Source organism: Mytilus galloprovincialis, chromosome 4, assembly GCF_965363235.1.
Source record: "Mytilus galloprovincialis chromosome 4, xbMytGall1.hap1.1, whole genome shotgun sequence".
Classification (NCBI taxonomy): Eukaryota; Metazoa; Mollusca; class Bivalvia; order Mytilida; family Mytilidae; genus Mytilus; species Mytilus galloprovincialis.
In genome coordinates, this window is record NC_134841.1 from 1,737,560 (window position 1) to 1,750,919 (window position 13,360).

Consider the following 13,360-nt stretch of genomic DNA (forward strand, 5'->3'; position numbering starts at 1 on the left):
AGAAAATAAAGCTTTTAAATATAGAGTTTATAAGATAAAATTATTTCCTGTGGAACCCCTCCTTTTGCTCCCTCCATTTTCACCCCTTGTATGAGGCTTTCCAATTTAAGTAAAATGAAAACCTTGCTTCCTAACCGATCAATTCATGAACAGGACCGGTAACTCTCTTTATTTAAAAAGAAAATCTACAGTGTAGTTTTGTACATGCATATTGTCTGCCTGGAATCTCTGCCATGAAAAGAAAGAAATAGCCTCACTCCAAGATAATATATTCCTGCATCCCGTGTTTTTTTTTTTTTTTTTACCCCGTGGGGCTTTCATTAGAATAAATACCAAATATAGAAAGTGAAACTACAATTCAAAACATAAAGTCTGCGGAAAGCACATAGGGAAAAAAAGATGAGTTTGTTTTTGGCCAAAGGGTGTCGGGCTCTTCTCGCTGCGTCGAAGACCAATTGGTGGCATTGGGCTGTTTTCTGCTCTTTGGTTGGGTTGTTGTCTCTCCGTTACCATTTTCAATCTTAACTAATACCTAACGATTTAGTTTAGCATGATAGAGTGGAATTTGACCATAAAATTGTAAAGTTGTCTTCTTTTAAATACACATCTCCTCTGTTCTACCTTTAATGTTTTCTGTAAGAGTACATCATTTTAGTTGCCTTTAAGTTAGCAGTATGTATTAGGATACATCTTGGCAGACTGTTTTTACATTTAATTGTTTCCACTTTTTCAAAATTTGCGTATTAGCGGATGTGATGTAAAAGATACTAGGATGGGCCGTTTATTTCCTTAAGTCGAGTTACTCCATTTGTTCCTGACACAAGACTATTCGTATGTTTTCTTTGTCATCAGGGGCGGATGCAGGAATTTTCGAAAGGGGGGGTGCTAACCCAGGCTAACCCAGGGCAAAGGGGGGGGGGGGTGCAAAACATATGTCCCGATACAAATGCATTGATCGGCAAAAATAAAGGGGGGGTGCGCACCCCCGGAACCCCCCCCCCCCCTGGATCCGCCACTGGTCATTTTAATGAAAAATCATCTTCTCTTGCGTTGAAAAGTGAAGACAATAGATTCCTTTTTCATCAATTCAGATAATTGTAATTATTACATTTATAACTAATTATTAAAACTTCCAACCAATAAAAACGTCGACGTGTTATTTTACGCCCTTATGGTATGTAATATGTATTGTAATCATAATTGTGTATTATGACGGATATATGATTCATTCATTTCAACAATAATGAAACTATTTGCTCATCGTGGATAAACTTTACAGAGGTAAGTTAGCACTTTTTCAAAAGTTTAATTTGTATACTTTTACTATTTTCATACTTTCATGTGGTTGATTGTAATATATATACATTTGATCTAGATCAAAGTTTAAAACATATATACTAACGAGATGATAATAGCTGTTTGTCGATCTTTACCTGTATTTGTATACTTTTATAGGTGTAGTACATTCTTTTGCGTTGTTTTCGTATTAAGGACACGTACTGATGAAAGCATACTATCCTATAGACAATTAAATCCAGTAAAACCATCATACTTATTCCTTCATACTTTTTCATTTGAATTGACATGTCTACTACTAGAAAGGGGTTTCAGTCAGGGCTATCCAATGCATGCTTGTGTGTTTACAATTAAAGTTTCCATCTGACATCTTGTTTTAATGTTGTTTTTTTTTTTTATTGTAGATCTTTAAAATGGCATATGTTGTACCATCAGCGCCACCAGCCCATGATAATCTAGCGTTACAAATAGAAGAAGATCTACTTTTAGATTTCGATGTTTACAATCAAAGCATCTATAATGACACTGATTCAGCAAAAATGGCATTACGCCATCCGGAATATTACAATCCTTTTTACCATGACGATTCGGTTGTTCCAGGATCACCGTTTTCTGAAAAATCTTTTCAAAGGACATTTTCAATACGATCAAAACAATCTGCTGGCTCTCACTATACTCGACAGATAAATATGTCTATCGGCGAAGAATGGGAAAATATTCACCAGACATATGATACCCCCCGCCGATCAATCACGTGTCCTCCTACACCCAATAGACATTTTGTGTTCACTCAGCCGTTAAGTCCTTGGTCAGAGAAACAAGAATGTATGGCACAAGAAGAAGTGGCAGATGAACCTTTAAGATATTTTTTCAATCGTTTATCAGAAGAAGAACGAGTAGCTCCGAAGGACTACGTAATTCAACCAAATCCTCATAATAGGTGTAACCATAAGATACATGCCGTGTTACATTGTCCATGTTTCTTCTTCTTCTGCTTGTTGTGTTGCTTACCGGGCGTTCACTTCATGGAGAGATCTGACGAGGAGTACAAGTCTGGACATGACGAAAGAGCAAAGCATGATGGGAGATGGTCGTCTGCTCTGTATACACTCGGAGTAATTGCTGCTGTGGTTTTTCTATCAGGATTAATATATTTTTCTGTATCTTTTGTACATGGCGATGTGTCTTAATATTGTTTAATGATAATGCCAAGTCTTCAAAAAATGAAACGAATTATTGTTTAGGAGATACAGTAAAACGTCCATGAGACAGCAACCCGAAACGATGCATATACCTATTAAGAATTTTTACTGTATCCTGGGAACAGTATATCTAACTTCAATACATATGTTCCTGATATATCTAACAAAAAGGCAATTTGTAAAATACGGTTTGTATTTTTCTGTACAGTGTACAATGACTACAGTCTTGGCGGTACTCCTTAAGGCAGCAACCATTTGATTTTCTGGGGGGGGGGGGGGGGCTATGGTTTTTTTTTCTGGACAAATTATTTTTTTCGCCTACGGCGAAAAACAATCTATTTTTTTCGCGACAAGTATAAAACAATTTTTTTCTTTCAATTTTAGCATAACATCGAGTGGCAGCTGAGGGTGAAACAAACAATTTTTTTTTCTCAGAATCAAAAACAAATTATTTTTTTCTCCAAAAACTGGAAACAAACTTTTTTTTCCAAAAAAACCATAGCCCCCCCCCCCCCCCCCCCCCCCCCCCCCAGAAAATCAAATGGTTGCTGCCTAACTAGGCGGGACACCAGTCAACCTTTTTCTAGATTTGCTGATATGTTTCACTCATTGTTACAAGTAAGGTGTAGATAATGGCAGAATCAAACATATGCGTGTCTGAATAGTGAGTGTACTTTATATTACATCACAAATAGATCATTTTTTTATTTTACGTAGACATATCATTTGAATGAATTGCAATGGTAGACACTATTTCCTTCTTGTCTCGGTTGTTGTGTTTTGGAGTAGCCATATTTTTGCGATTTATTTTTTTGTAATTATAACATGCTTGTATTGTTAATGTTATGTCATCTTTGTTTGGATCTTAATAAATTAATAAAATATGTTTAGTGCAGCAGTATCGTCTTTTTATCTGTGTAACCATTGACAGCAGAGGTAAGTAGGGTTTGTCAACTTTATGTATATATGGAACTAATAAGTTACGATGTACACAATATAGACAGAAGAAAATGTGTCTAGATTGATTGGTTGCTGTTTTCTTTATGTCCGGTGGCAAATATTTCATGTAAAATTTTTACGAAAAACAAATTAACAATCAAAACAACAGGTAAGTCCTGCAATACAGGTCAAGTGTCAAGATTCCTGATTTGAAGTCAACTGGGACTTTTCTTTCCTGTAAGATTTTATTGAAAAAAATTGTCAGCACTGGTACAACAGTATGTTGAGCATATTTTAGATGTTCTGCACAGATTCCATGTTCGTCCGCTGATTTTCCTGTGTTTAAGTTCTCAATTGCTTGTTTTACTTCCTTTTCTGTGTATGGGTCCTATTTTCTGTCTTATTTGGCAGAGTTCCAGATATGCGTTGTCATATGAGTTCTCTTTTGGAAGGTTAAGATCTTCGTAGTAGTTTGCGAAAGCTCGGCTTGATTGAGATTTTAATATCTAAGGAGATTAGATGACCCACATCAAGTCTCATATCTTTGTTTTAAGCGGTTGAATCCGCAGTCAAAACACAAACACGCTACCTTGATACCGACGATTCTCTTTCTGTGTTATAGGGAATTCTTACAATACATTTTCCTATAACTGAACAGTAAAATAAATTTCAAATACAGAAAAGACGACTCAAAACTCTGTAAAAAAAAATTGTATAGATTTTGAGCAAACTGAGAATAGATAAACGGACATTCTTCTTTTCGTCGTACCAATTGTGTTACAAGATTGGTCATCAGGGCCAGAACAAGTTATTGTACTATGAACATTTACCCTGCTTTGAAGTAGGTGGGATCTGCTGAGCTGGATTTAAACGTGCTCGTTCACAAGGTATCAGTATGCAGGAAGACAAGTAACCTTACCAAGACACACTATACCCGACCACTTTTTGCTCTTACTCCTTAATGCCATGTTCTACGCAGAGAATCAGCAAATACCAATTTTGAAGTCTTTGAATTGACCTGGCCCATGTTTGAGTTCATCAGACCAGAGAAAGAGCATGTTTAAAACTCATGCAGCTCACAAGTCTAGACAATTTCACATGAAAACTCTTTCGACTTAAGTCGATTGTATTTTATTAGTACTCAGTGTAGATGGTTTTTTTTGTCCTTCACTTGATGTTTTTGGATTCCCATCTATACCTGCCCTTTAAAAACAATCATTTCCAAACTGTTCAACTTTCAAAAAACAGATTTAAGCATACGGATAGCGTTTGACATCTCTAGCCGAACAGATTTATCATTTTTACATAACTTAATTCATTGTATGCTGGTTCATATTCTGGACACCAGTCTTTGCTCCTTTCTAATATAATTCACAAACAAATGAAGGATGCCTCTGGGTGCGAGAATTTCTCATTGCATTGAAGACCTGTTGGTGACCTTCTGCTGTTGTCTGCTCTATGGTCGGGTTGTTGTCTCTTTGGCACATTCCCCATTTCCATTCTCAATTTTACAATTTAAAATAGATGCTTCATATAAACATGTACAAATGCTATGGTATTCATCAATGGGGCAGGAACTATCCAACAAAAGTTTACCAAACTTAATCTTAAAGAGGTCTGCAGACTGTTTTCATTCTTAAATGAAGATGGAAGTTTTTAACAACCTTAATTGGCTGTACAGCCCTTTCACAGTCCGCAATTCTTAAATGAACATGAATGTGCCTGTAATTCAATGGTTGTCATTTGTTTATGTGTTACATATTTGTTTTTCTTTCAATTTTTTCGCGTTTAATTGTTTTACATTGTCATTTCAGGGCCATAATTTAATAGCTGACTATGTGGTATGGGATTGGCTCATTGTTGAAGGTCGTACAGTGACCTATTGTTGTTATTTTCTGTCATTTTGGTCTCTTGTGGAGAGTTGTCTCATTGGCAATCATACCAGATCTTTTCTTTATATATATATATATATCTTCTACAACTATCATCTATTCTGTGATCATAATAAAAAGCCAACAAATTATTGATAAATTTTGTAATTTTATTTGAGACATTTCATATAAAACAATCATAGCAGTCACTTCATTCATAACAGTCCATTCAAATGTCTTAATAAACCAAATGATCACAGGATCAAAACAATAAGGTCAAAATGGTTTTACAAAAAATGTTACATAGAAATATATCAAGATGTACAAATCAACTTAAACGAGTCAATCATACCCACAAATATTCCTCTATAAATACAGTTATATCATGTACTCAGTTGTTACTACCACAGTTTTGTTCCTCTATAAATACACACATGTACTCTTGAGTTCCCCCGACAGTTATACACAAATATACCATGATTCCGATTACAGCCTATTGTGATTCAGGTTACAGATATAACACTGTTATATAGGCTTTAAATTCAAGGCTTCATTATTCCACTATTTTTATTAACCCACCGTTCCTGCAGGCATGTCAATGTTTTATATGTTTTCTAAAAGTCATGTGATGGCATTACTGTCATAAAAGATAAAAACATGAAGAAAATAACCCTGAATATATAAAATGTTTTATACTACAAAATCGTCCAAGATAGGTTAATGAATACAAAAACAATCAATGGTCTAACTAGACATTTTCTTTCAATTTTATCAAAATCTTGTTATTCCTAAAACCTATTTTGCTTTTTTCCTCAAAAATACATAAGCACTACTTTAAATATGTTATTAAGTAAATGAAGGGGTGAAAGGATAAAGAATACAGTCATGGACGTTGCTATTTATAAGAAAATTAAAACATCAGGTCATTGTTGTCTGCCAATCAAAATGTTGGAATCATTATGAAAGATCTATGTTATTATATATAAATCAAGTTTATGAGAGAGAGGTATATGGCAATAAAAAATCCCACAGCATATATAACAAAATTCTTTTCTCAAATATAAAAAGCATAGGTTTTGGCTATTCTGCATGTACAAGATAGGTTGTAATACTATAAAATCTGTGTAAATATGAATGAAATAGCTAGCACTATAAACTTTGTAAGTTTTTTGGATACTCATTTAAAAAATACTCTGTCAATAGGAAAAAAGAATAGGTAAACTTTTGTACAATTATCAAAATCCTCATTAACAATACAGACTGAAATTCTTTTCTTTTATTTTGAGACATTCAACCTCTAATTCTTAACATATGTTACCCATATAAACTTCATAGTCCACATAATTAAGTGATCTTTTTATAATGTCAATCAACTTGTCTCCATATAAGATGAAAATATTAAGAGGATGTACAGTAAATGGTAACTGAAATAGGTTAAAATTCAAACACAAAAAGTAGCACTAGAGATGTTCAAACCAAATATTTACTGAAGGTTTTAAATATGGTTTATGTAAAACAACAATTATCTTACAACTTTTAAAAATCCTGTTAATTCTACTAATGTTAATTAAACTATAATAGATTTTCTTTATAACTTTTTTCCTTTAATGTTTAATTTATGTCAATTTAATACAAACTATCAATCTTAATTGACCATAAATAAGAAAAGATATCCTTAATCTACAGCTTTGATATTAGAATTTAGTAAAATAACTATGAAGTTCGCTCATGCCTTACTGTCAAAGCAAGTTACACAATTTATATAACACAAAAACCATGACAACCCTCAATAAAATGCAAAAAGTGTCAACAAATGCCACAAATAAATTTTTCTATGACTACATTGTATTTGAACATTTATACAAATCATTACAATTCATTCATTTTCTATATCACCAAACACAAAAAAAAACAAATGTTTAACCACAATATGAAAACAACCAAAGGAGTTGATGATACCTCGTATGTAAATGTATCCTAAATCACAATGGGAATGATGTTGTCATATGTCTACCGTAAAATATGATAGATGTTTGCTTTGTCCAGTGGCAAATATTTCATGCATGTTTAGGACGACTAGATAATGTTTACATGAACTACTGTAAAGGGTTCTTTTTATTTTTGTGCTGAAATCATTTTCAAAGATTTCTAGGATTTTGGAGCTTATAAAAAATCACATTGAAGTGGGGGGCATATTTTCACAATTTTATCTCGTCACAAAATAAGCACAACACAAAATTCCTTGAGCAAATTTGTAACTTTTACAGTATTATAGATGATAAGATGACTATTCCACTACTTTGAAAGACTGTAGGATTGTTTTATTATTGCTTGTCCAATATTATCTCTTGCTCATTTTATTCTTGGCTTGTTTTAACAAGGCATCAAAATCAAAAGGATCAGATGATGTGGGGTATGGATTGAATTCTTCCTCCATTTCTGCATTCCCATCTACAAAAAAAAATATTCATAACATTATTTGGTATCTTTATTACCCATAGGATTTCAGGCAATGTCAAAAGGTCAAACATTAACGCCTTCAAGGTGTATTTAATACTTACAGGTGATCAAGTCCTTGCAAGTTTCAAAGGTAATTTAGAAAAAAGATCAAAGTGCTGCTCCTAAGCATTGGAGATCAGTGGAGGATAAAGATTGCAATTATTTTGCAGTGGGAACTAAAAATTCAATATAGCTTAATACAAAACTGTTTTAAGCATTGGAAGGCACAACTATGAATAGATTACTACAATTGTGGACAAAGGAAGATAACTCCAATATTTTATATTTTTTTGACATTATCAATATTTTCACAACAGACTCTAGATCCATGTACATATGTTACTTTCTTGACAGGTGTGGTAACTCACATACACATCATTTTCTAATTTAAATAAAATCATATATTTCAATGATTAATTTCTTTAAATGTTCATGAATAGAATCTACAATGCTCTATGTATTGTTCATCTCAAAAACAGTGATATAGTCTGGAAAATTGATAATATCAAGCCAGTTAAATAAGGGCTTTAATTGCATTATTGCAATCTGTACCTCCAAAAAACTTTTTTCTTGAATATTTAAAACATACAAAACAACTTAAATTACTGTAGTTATATTTCTATATCCCTGGATTTTATAGTGAAAATTGGTGCAAAGGTGCCATGTGTAATCCTTATGACATGAATTACATGTATATATTAAGTGTTATTTCTACAATCCAAAGGTGCCAGGTGTAATCCTTATGACATGAATTACATGTATATATTAAGTGTTATTTCTACAATCCAAAGGTGCCATGTGTAATCCTTATGACATGAATTACATGTATATATTAAGTGTTATTTCTACAATCCAAAGGTGCCAGGTGTAATCCTTATGACATGAATTACATGTATATATTAAGTGTTATTTCTACAATCCAAAGGTGCCAGGTGTAATCCTTATGACATGAATTCCATGTATATATTAAGTGTTATTTCTACAATCCAAAGGTGCCAGGTGTAATCCTTATGACATGAATTCCATGTATATATATATTAAGTGTTATTTCTACAATCCAAAGGTGCCAGGTGTAATCCTTATGACATGAATTACATGTATATATTAAGTGTTATTTCTACAATCCAAAGGTGCCAGGTGTAATCCTTATGACATGAATTACATGTATATATTAAGTGTTATTTCTACAATCCAAAGGTGCCAGGTGTAATCCTTATGACATGAATTACATGTATATATTAAGTGTTATTTCTACAATCCAAAGGTGCCAGGTGTAATCCTTATGACATGAATTACATGTATATATTAAGTGTTATTTCTACAATCCATGTTAACCATGTTTTATAAATGTCCAAAATGGATTAGTAAGTTAGTACATACCTAGGTCAGCATATTCTGTTTCACAAAACTGTCTTCTGCCACCAAAACAAAGATCAAACCGTTCTTCACCAGGTATAGTATTGCCCTCTGAAAATATCAGTATTTAATTTATTATTTTTTTAAAATATGCCCAGTCATGACTTTTTTCCAAAATAATTATATATTTGCTACTTCCTAAAATTTATGCAACACTTTTTCATACATGTGTCCAATCTTATAGGTTCATGTGCTCTTTCAAAACCCTATCTACCACTGGACATATTTCTATAAAAGTTTTTAAACACTTTTCATCCTAAATCTTCCCTACGTGTTACTTGATGAAGAGTTGACTTTATTTAAGGAACTCTGAGTAGGAACAAGAGCTTCCTTTCTATTAAACCTACTACATATTTTGTGAACTTACTTTCTATGGCAGCGTAAGCATCACAGGTGTAGAGAAAAGTCACAAATCCATAGTTATCGCTGTAAATAAATAGATACAATCAGATATAGGGAACAGTAAAATAATGATGAACTTTATCACAACAATGTATCTATTTATTGAATTTAAGGGGGTAGACCTTGATTCAGGGAGATACCTCTTTAAATTAGTTATGCGTTTGTAAAAGTCAAGTTTTGTCAGTGAATTTTAAGCATTTACCTGAAACTGATTTGAAATAATCTATGTATCCAAGAAGTTTAGAACATATTTATGAAAATGGCTGACCCAAACGTAATTTCAAGAGTTATTTCCCTTAACCTAGGTCTACCTCCTTAAAGAGTCTTATTTTGATAACCTGATTTGTCAGGAATACCAAATTCTAATTCTTCACGCTTAGTATCTTTAATGTGTAATTCTTTAAATGCTCAAAAAAGAACACTACGTTGTGCTAAGCAAACCCCACTGTAAAATCAATAAATATAAAAACAGCCGCACATGACAACTCATCACCATCAACCTGCTGAAGTCATTTTGTTAAAAAGTATCTGAGAAAAGTGTTGTATAAACACCTGTTAATATTAAAAATGCCCTGCATACAAATTTCATTATTTTTGTCCTTGTGGGTTGCTGTCTGATTAATGGACACACCACATCTCCCTTTAACTGATACAATGTATTCCTATTACCTTTGTGAGTTATATTTAAATGAACTTTGAATACATTAACCATGTTAACATTACTTATAAATTTGTAATTTAATTTTTGAACCCTCCATTTGTTATTTTCTATACCTACCCATGTTCTCTGAAATGTAGACTAACTTCCTCTATTTCTCCAAATCTTTGGAACCGGGTGTGAAGTTTCTTTCTCGTGTAATCATTTGGAACTTTTCCCACATAGATAATTCTTCTCTCTTCCTGTATCAAAAATAATACATAATATGTGAAATAAGTTATAGATTATATGTGAAATAAGTGTGATTGAACATGTTGAATGTTTAGTATCATTAATACAAGGCAAGTGTTAAAATAACCTCAGATTCAGAGGATGTATTATTGTTGTGATAGTTGAGTAATTAGATCTACAAATTGTTGAGTAATTAGATATACAAATTGTTGAGTAATTAGATATACAAATTGGCAAGAAATGGTACTTTTGTCATCATAGAACTGTGATAGTTGAGTAATTAGATATACAAATTTGTAAGAAATGGTACTATTGTCATCATAGAACTGTGATAGTTGAGTAATTAGATATACAAATTTGTAAGAAATGGTACTTTTGTCATCATAGAACTGTGATAGTTGAGTAATAAGATATACAAATTTGCAAGAAATAGTACTATTGTCATCATAGAACTGTGATAGTTGAGTAATAAGATATACAAATTTGTAAGAAATGGTACTTTTGTCATCATAGAACTGTGATAGTTGAGTAATTAGATATACAAATGTGCAAGAAATAGTACTCTTGTCATCATAGAACTGTGATAGTTGAGTAATTAGATATACAAATTTGTAAGAAATGGTACTTTTGTCATCATAGAACTGTGATAGTTGAGTAATAAGATATACAAATTTGTAAGAAATGGTACTTTTGTCATCATAGAACTGTGATAGTTGAGTAATTAGATATACAAATTTCCAAGAAATAGTACTATTGTCATCATAGAACTGTGATAGTTGAGTAATTAGATATACAAATTTGTAAGAAATGGTACTTTTGTCATCATAGAACTGTGATAGTTGAGTAATAAGATATACAAATTTCCAAGAAATAGTACTATTGTCATCATAGAACTGTGATAGTTGAGTAATTAGATATACAAATTTGTAAGAAATGGTACTTTTGTCATCATAGAACTGTGATAGTTGAGTAATTAGATATACAAATTTGTAAGAAATGGTACTCTTGTCATCATAGAACTGTGATAGTTGAGTAATAAGATATACAAATTTGTAAGAAATAGTACTTTTGTCATCATAGAACTGTGATAGTTGAGTAATAAGATATACAAATCTGCAAGAAATGGTACTTTTGTCATCATAGAACTGTGATAGTTGAGTAATTAGATATACACATTTGTGAAATGGTACTATTGTCATCATAGAACTGTGATAGTTGAGTAATTAGATATACAAATTTCCAAGAAATGGTACTCTTGTCATCATAGAACTGTGATAGTTGAGTAATAAGATATACAAATTTCCAAGAAATGGTACTTTTGTCATCATAGAATTGTGATAGTTGAGTAATAAGATATACAAATTTCCAAGAAATGGTACTTTTGTCATCATAGAATTGTGATAGTTGAGTAATTAGATATACAAATTTGTAAGAAATGGTACTATTGTCATCATAGAATTGTGATAGTTGAGTAATTAGATATACAAATTTGTAAGAAATGGTACTTTTGTCATCATAGAACTGTGATAGTTGAGTAATAAGATATACAAATTTCCAAGAAATGGTACTTTTGTCATCATAGAACTGTGATAGTTGAGTAATTAGATATACAAATTTGTAAGAAATGGTACTTTTGTCATCATAGAACTGTGATAGTTGAGTAATTAGATATACAAATTTCCAAGAAATGGTACTCTTGTCATCATAGAATTGTGATAGTTGAGTAATTAGATATACAAATTTGTAAGAAATGGTACTTTTGTCATCATAGAACTGTGATAGTTGAGTAATTAGATATACAAATTTCCAAGAAATGGTACTTTTGTCATCATAGAACTGTGATAGTTGAGTAATTAGATATACAAATTTCCAAGAAATGGTACTTTTGTCATCATAGAACTGTGATAGTTGAGTAATTAGATATACAAATTTCCAAGAAATGGTACTCTTGTCATCATAGAACTGTGATAGTTGAGTAATTAGATATACAAATTTCCAAGAAATGGTACTTTTGTCATCATAGAACTGTGATAGTTGAGTAATTAGATATACAAATTTCCAAGAAATGGTACTTTTGTCATCATAGAACTGTGATAGTTGAGTAATTAGATATACAAATTTCCAAGAAATGGTACTCTTGTCATCATAGAATTGTGATAGTTGAGTAATTAGATATACAAATTTGTAAGAAATGGTACTTTTGTCATCATAGAACTGTGATAGTTGAGTAATTAGATATACAAATTTGTAAGAAATGGTACTTTTGTCATCATAGAACTGTGATAGTTGAGTAATTAGATATACAAATTTGTAAGAAATGGTACTTTTGTCATCATAGAACTGTGATAGTTGAGTAATTAGATATACAAATTTCCAAGAAATGGTACTTTTGTCATCATAGAACTGTGATAGTTGAGTAATTAGATATACAAATTTCCAAGAAATGGTACTCTTGTCATCATAGAACTGTGATAGTTGAGTAATTAGATATACAAATTTGTAAGAAATGGTACTTTTGTCATCATAGAACTGTGATAGTTGAGTAATTAGATATACAAATTTCCAAGAAATGGTACTTTTGTCATCATAGAACTGTGATAGTTGAGAGTAATAAGATATACAAATTTCCAAGAAATGGTACTATTGTCATCATAGAACTGTGATAGTTGAGTAATAAGATATACAAATTTCCAAGAAATGTTACTTTTGTCATCATAGAACTGTGATAGTTGAGTAATTAGATATACAAATTTCCAAGAAATGGTACTTTTGTCATCATAGAACTGTGATAGTTGAGTAATAAGATATACAAATTTGTAAGAAATGGTACTCTTGTCATCATAGAA

The 13,360-nt window shown here is 31.8% G+C and overlaps 2 protein-coding genes across 4 annotated transcripts in view; one reads left to right on the plus strand and one right to left on the minus strand.

The window, feature by feature from the left end:
• The first annotated feature begins 1,158 nt into the window (after window positions 1-1,158).
• LOC143070454 (uncharacterized) lies at window positions 1,159-2,735 on the plus strand. Its single transcript, XM_076244737.1, has 2 exons — window positions 1,159-1,281; window positions 1,701-2,735. Exon 2 carries the CDS (start codon window positions 1,710-1,712, stop codon window positions 2,484-2,486), a length of 777 nt encoding a protein of 258 aa, XP_076100852.1. The 5' UTR covers window positions 1,159-1,281; window positions 1,701-1,709; the 3' UTR covers window positions 2,487-2,735.
• Window positions 2,736-7,443: 4,708 nt separating this feature from the next.
• Window positions 7,444-13,360, minus strand: part of LOC143071098 (uncharacterized) — a 42,670-nt gene continuing 36,753 nt past the window's right edge. For all 3 annotated transcript variants that reach the window (XM_076245191.1, XM_076245190.1, XM_076245192.1), the window contains 4 exons: window positions 10,404-10,525; window positions 9,591-9,649; window positions 9,188-9,274; window positions 7,444-7,759 (listed from right to left, as the gene is read on the minus strand). In XM_076245191.1, the coding sequence (XP_076101306.1) occupies window positions 7,650-7,759; window positions 9,188-9,274; window positions 9,591-9,649; window positions 10,404-10,525 (378 nt within the window). In that variant the 3' untranslated portion in view covers window positions 7,444-7,649. The remainder of the gene's footprint in view (window positions 7,760-9,187; window positions 9,275-9,590; window positions 9,650-10,403; window positions 10,526-13,360) is intronic.

Excerpts from the sequence above, each read along its gene's own strand:
- LOC143070454 (XM_076244737.1), top strand. The coding sequence starts at position 1,710 with ATGGCATATGTTGTACCATCAGCGCCACCAGCCCATGATAATCTAGCG.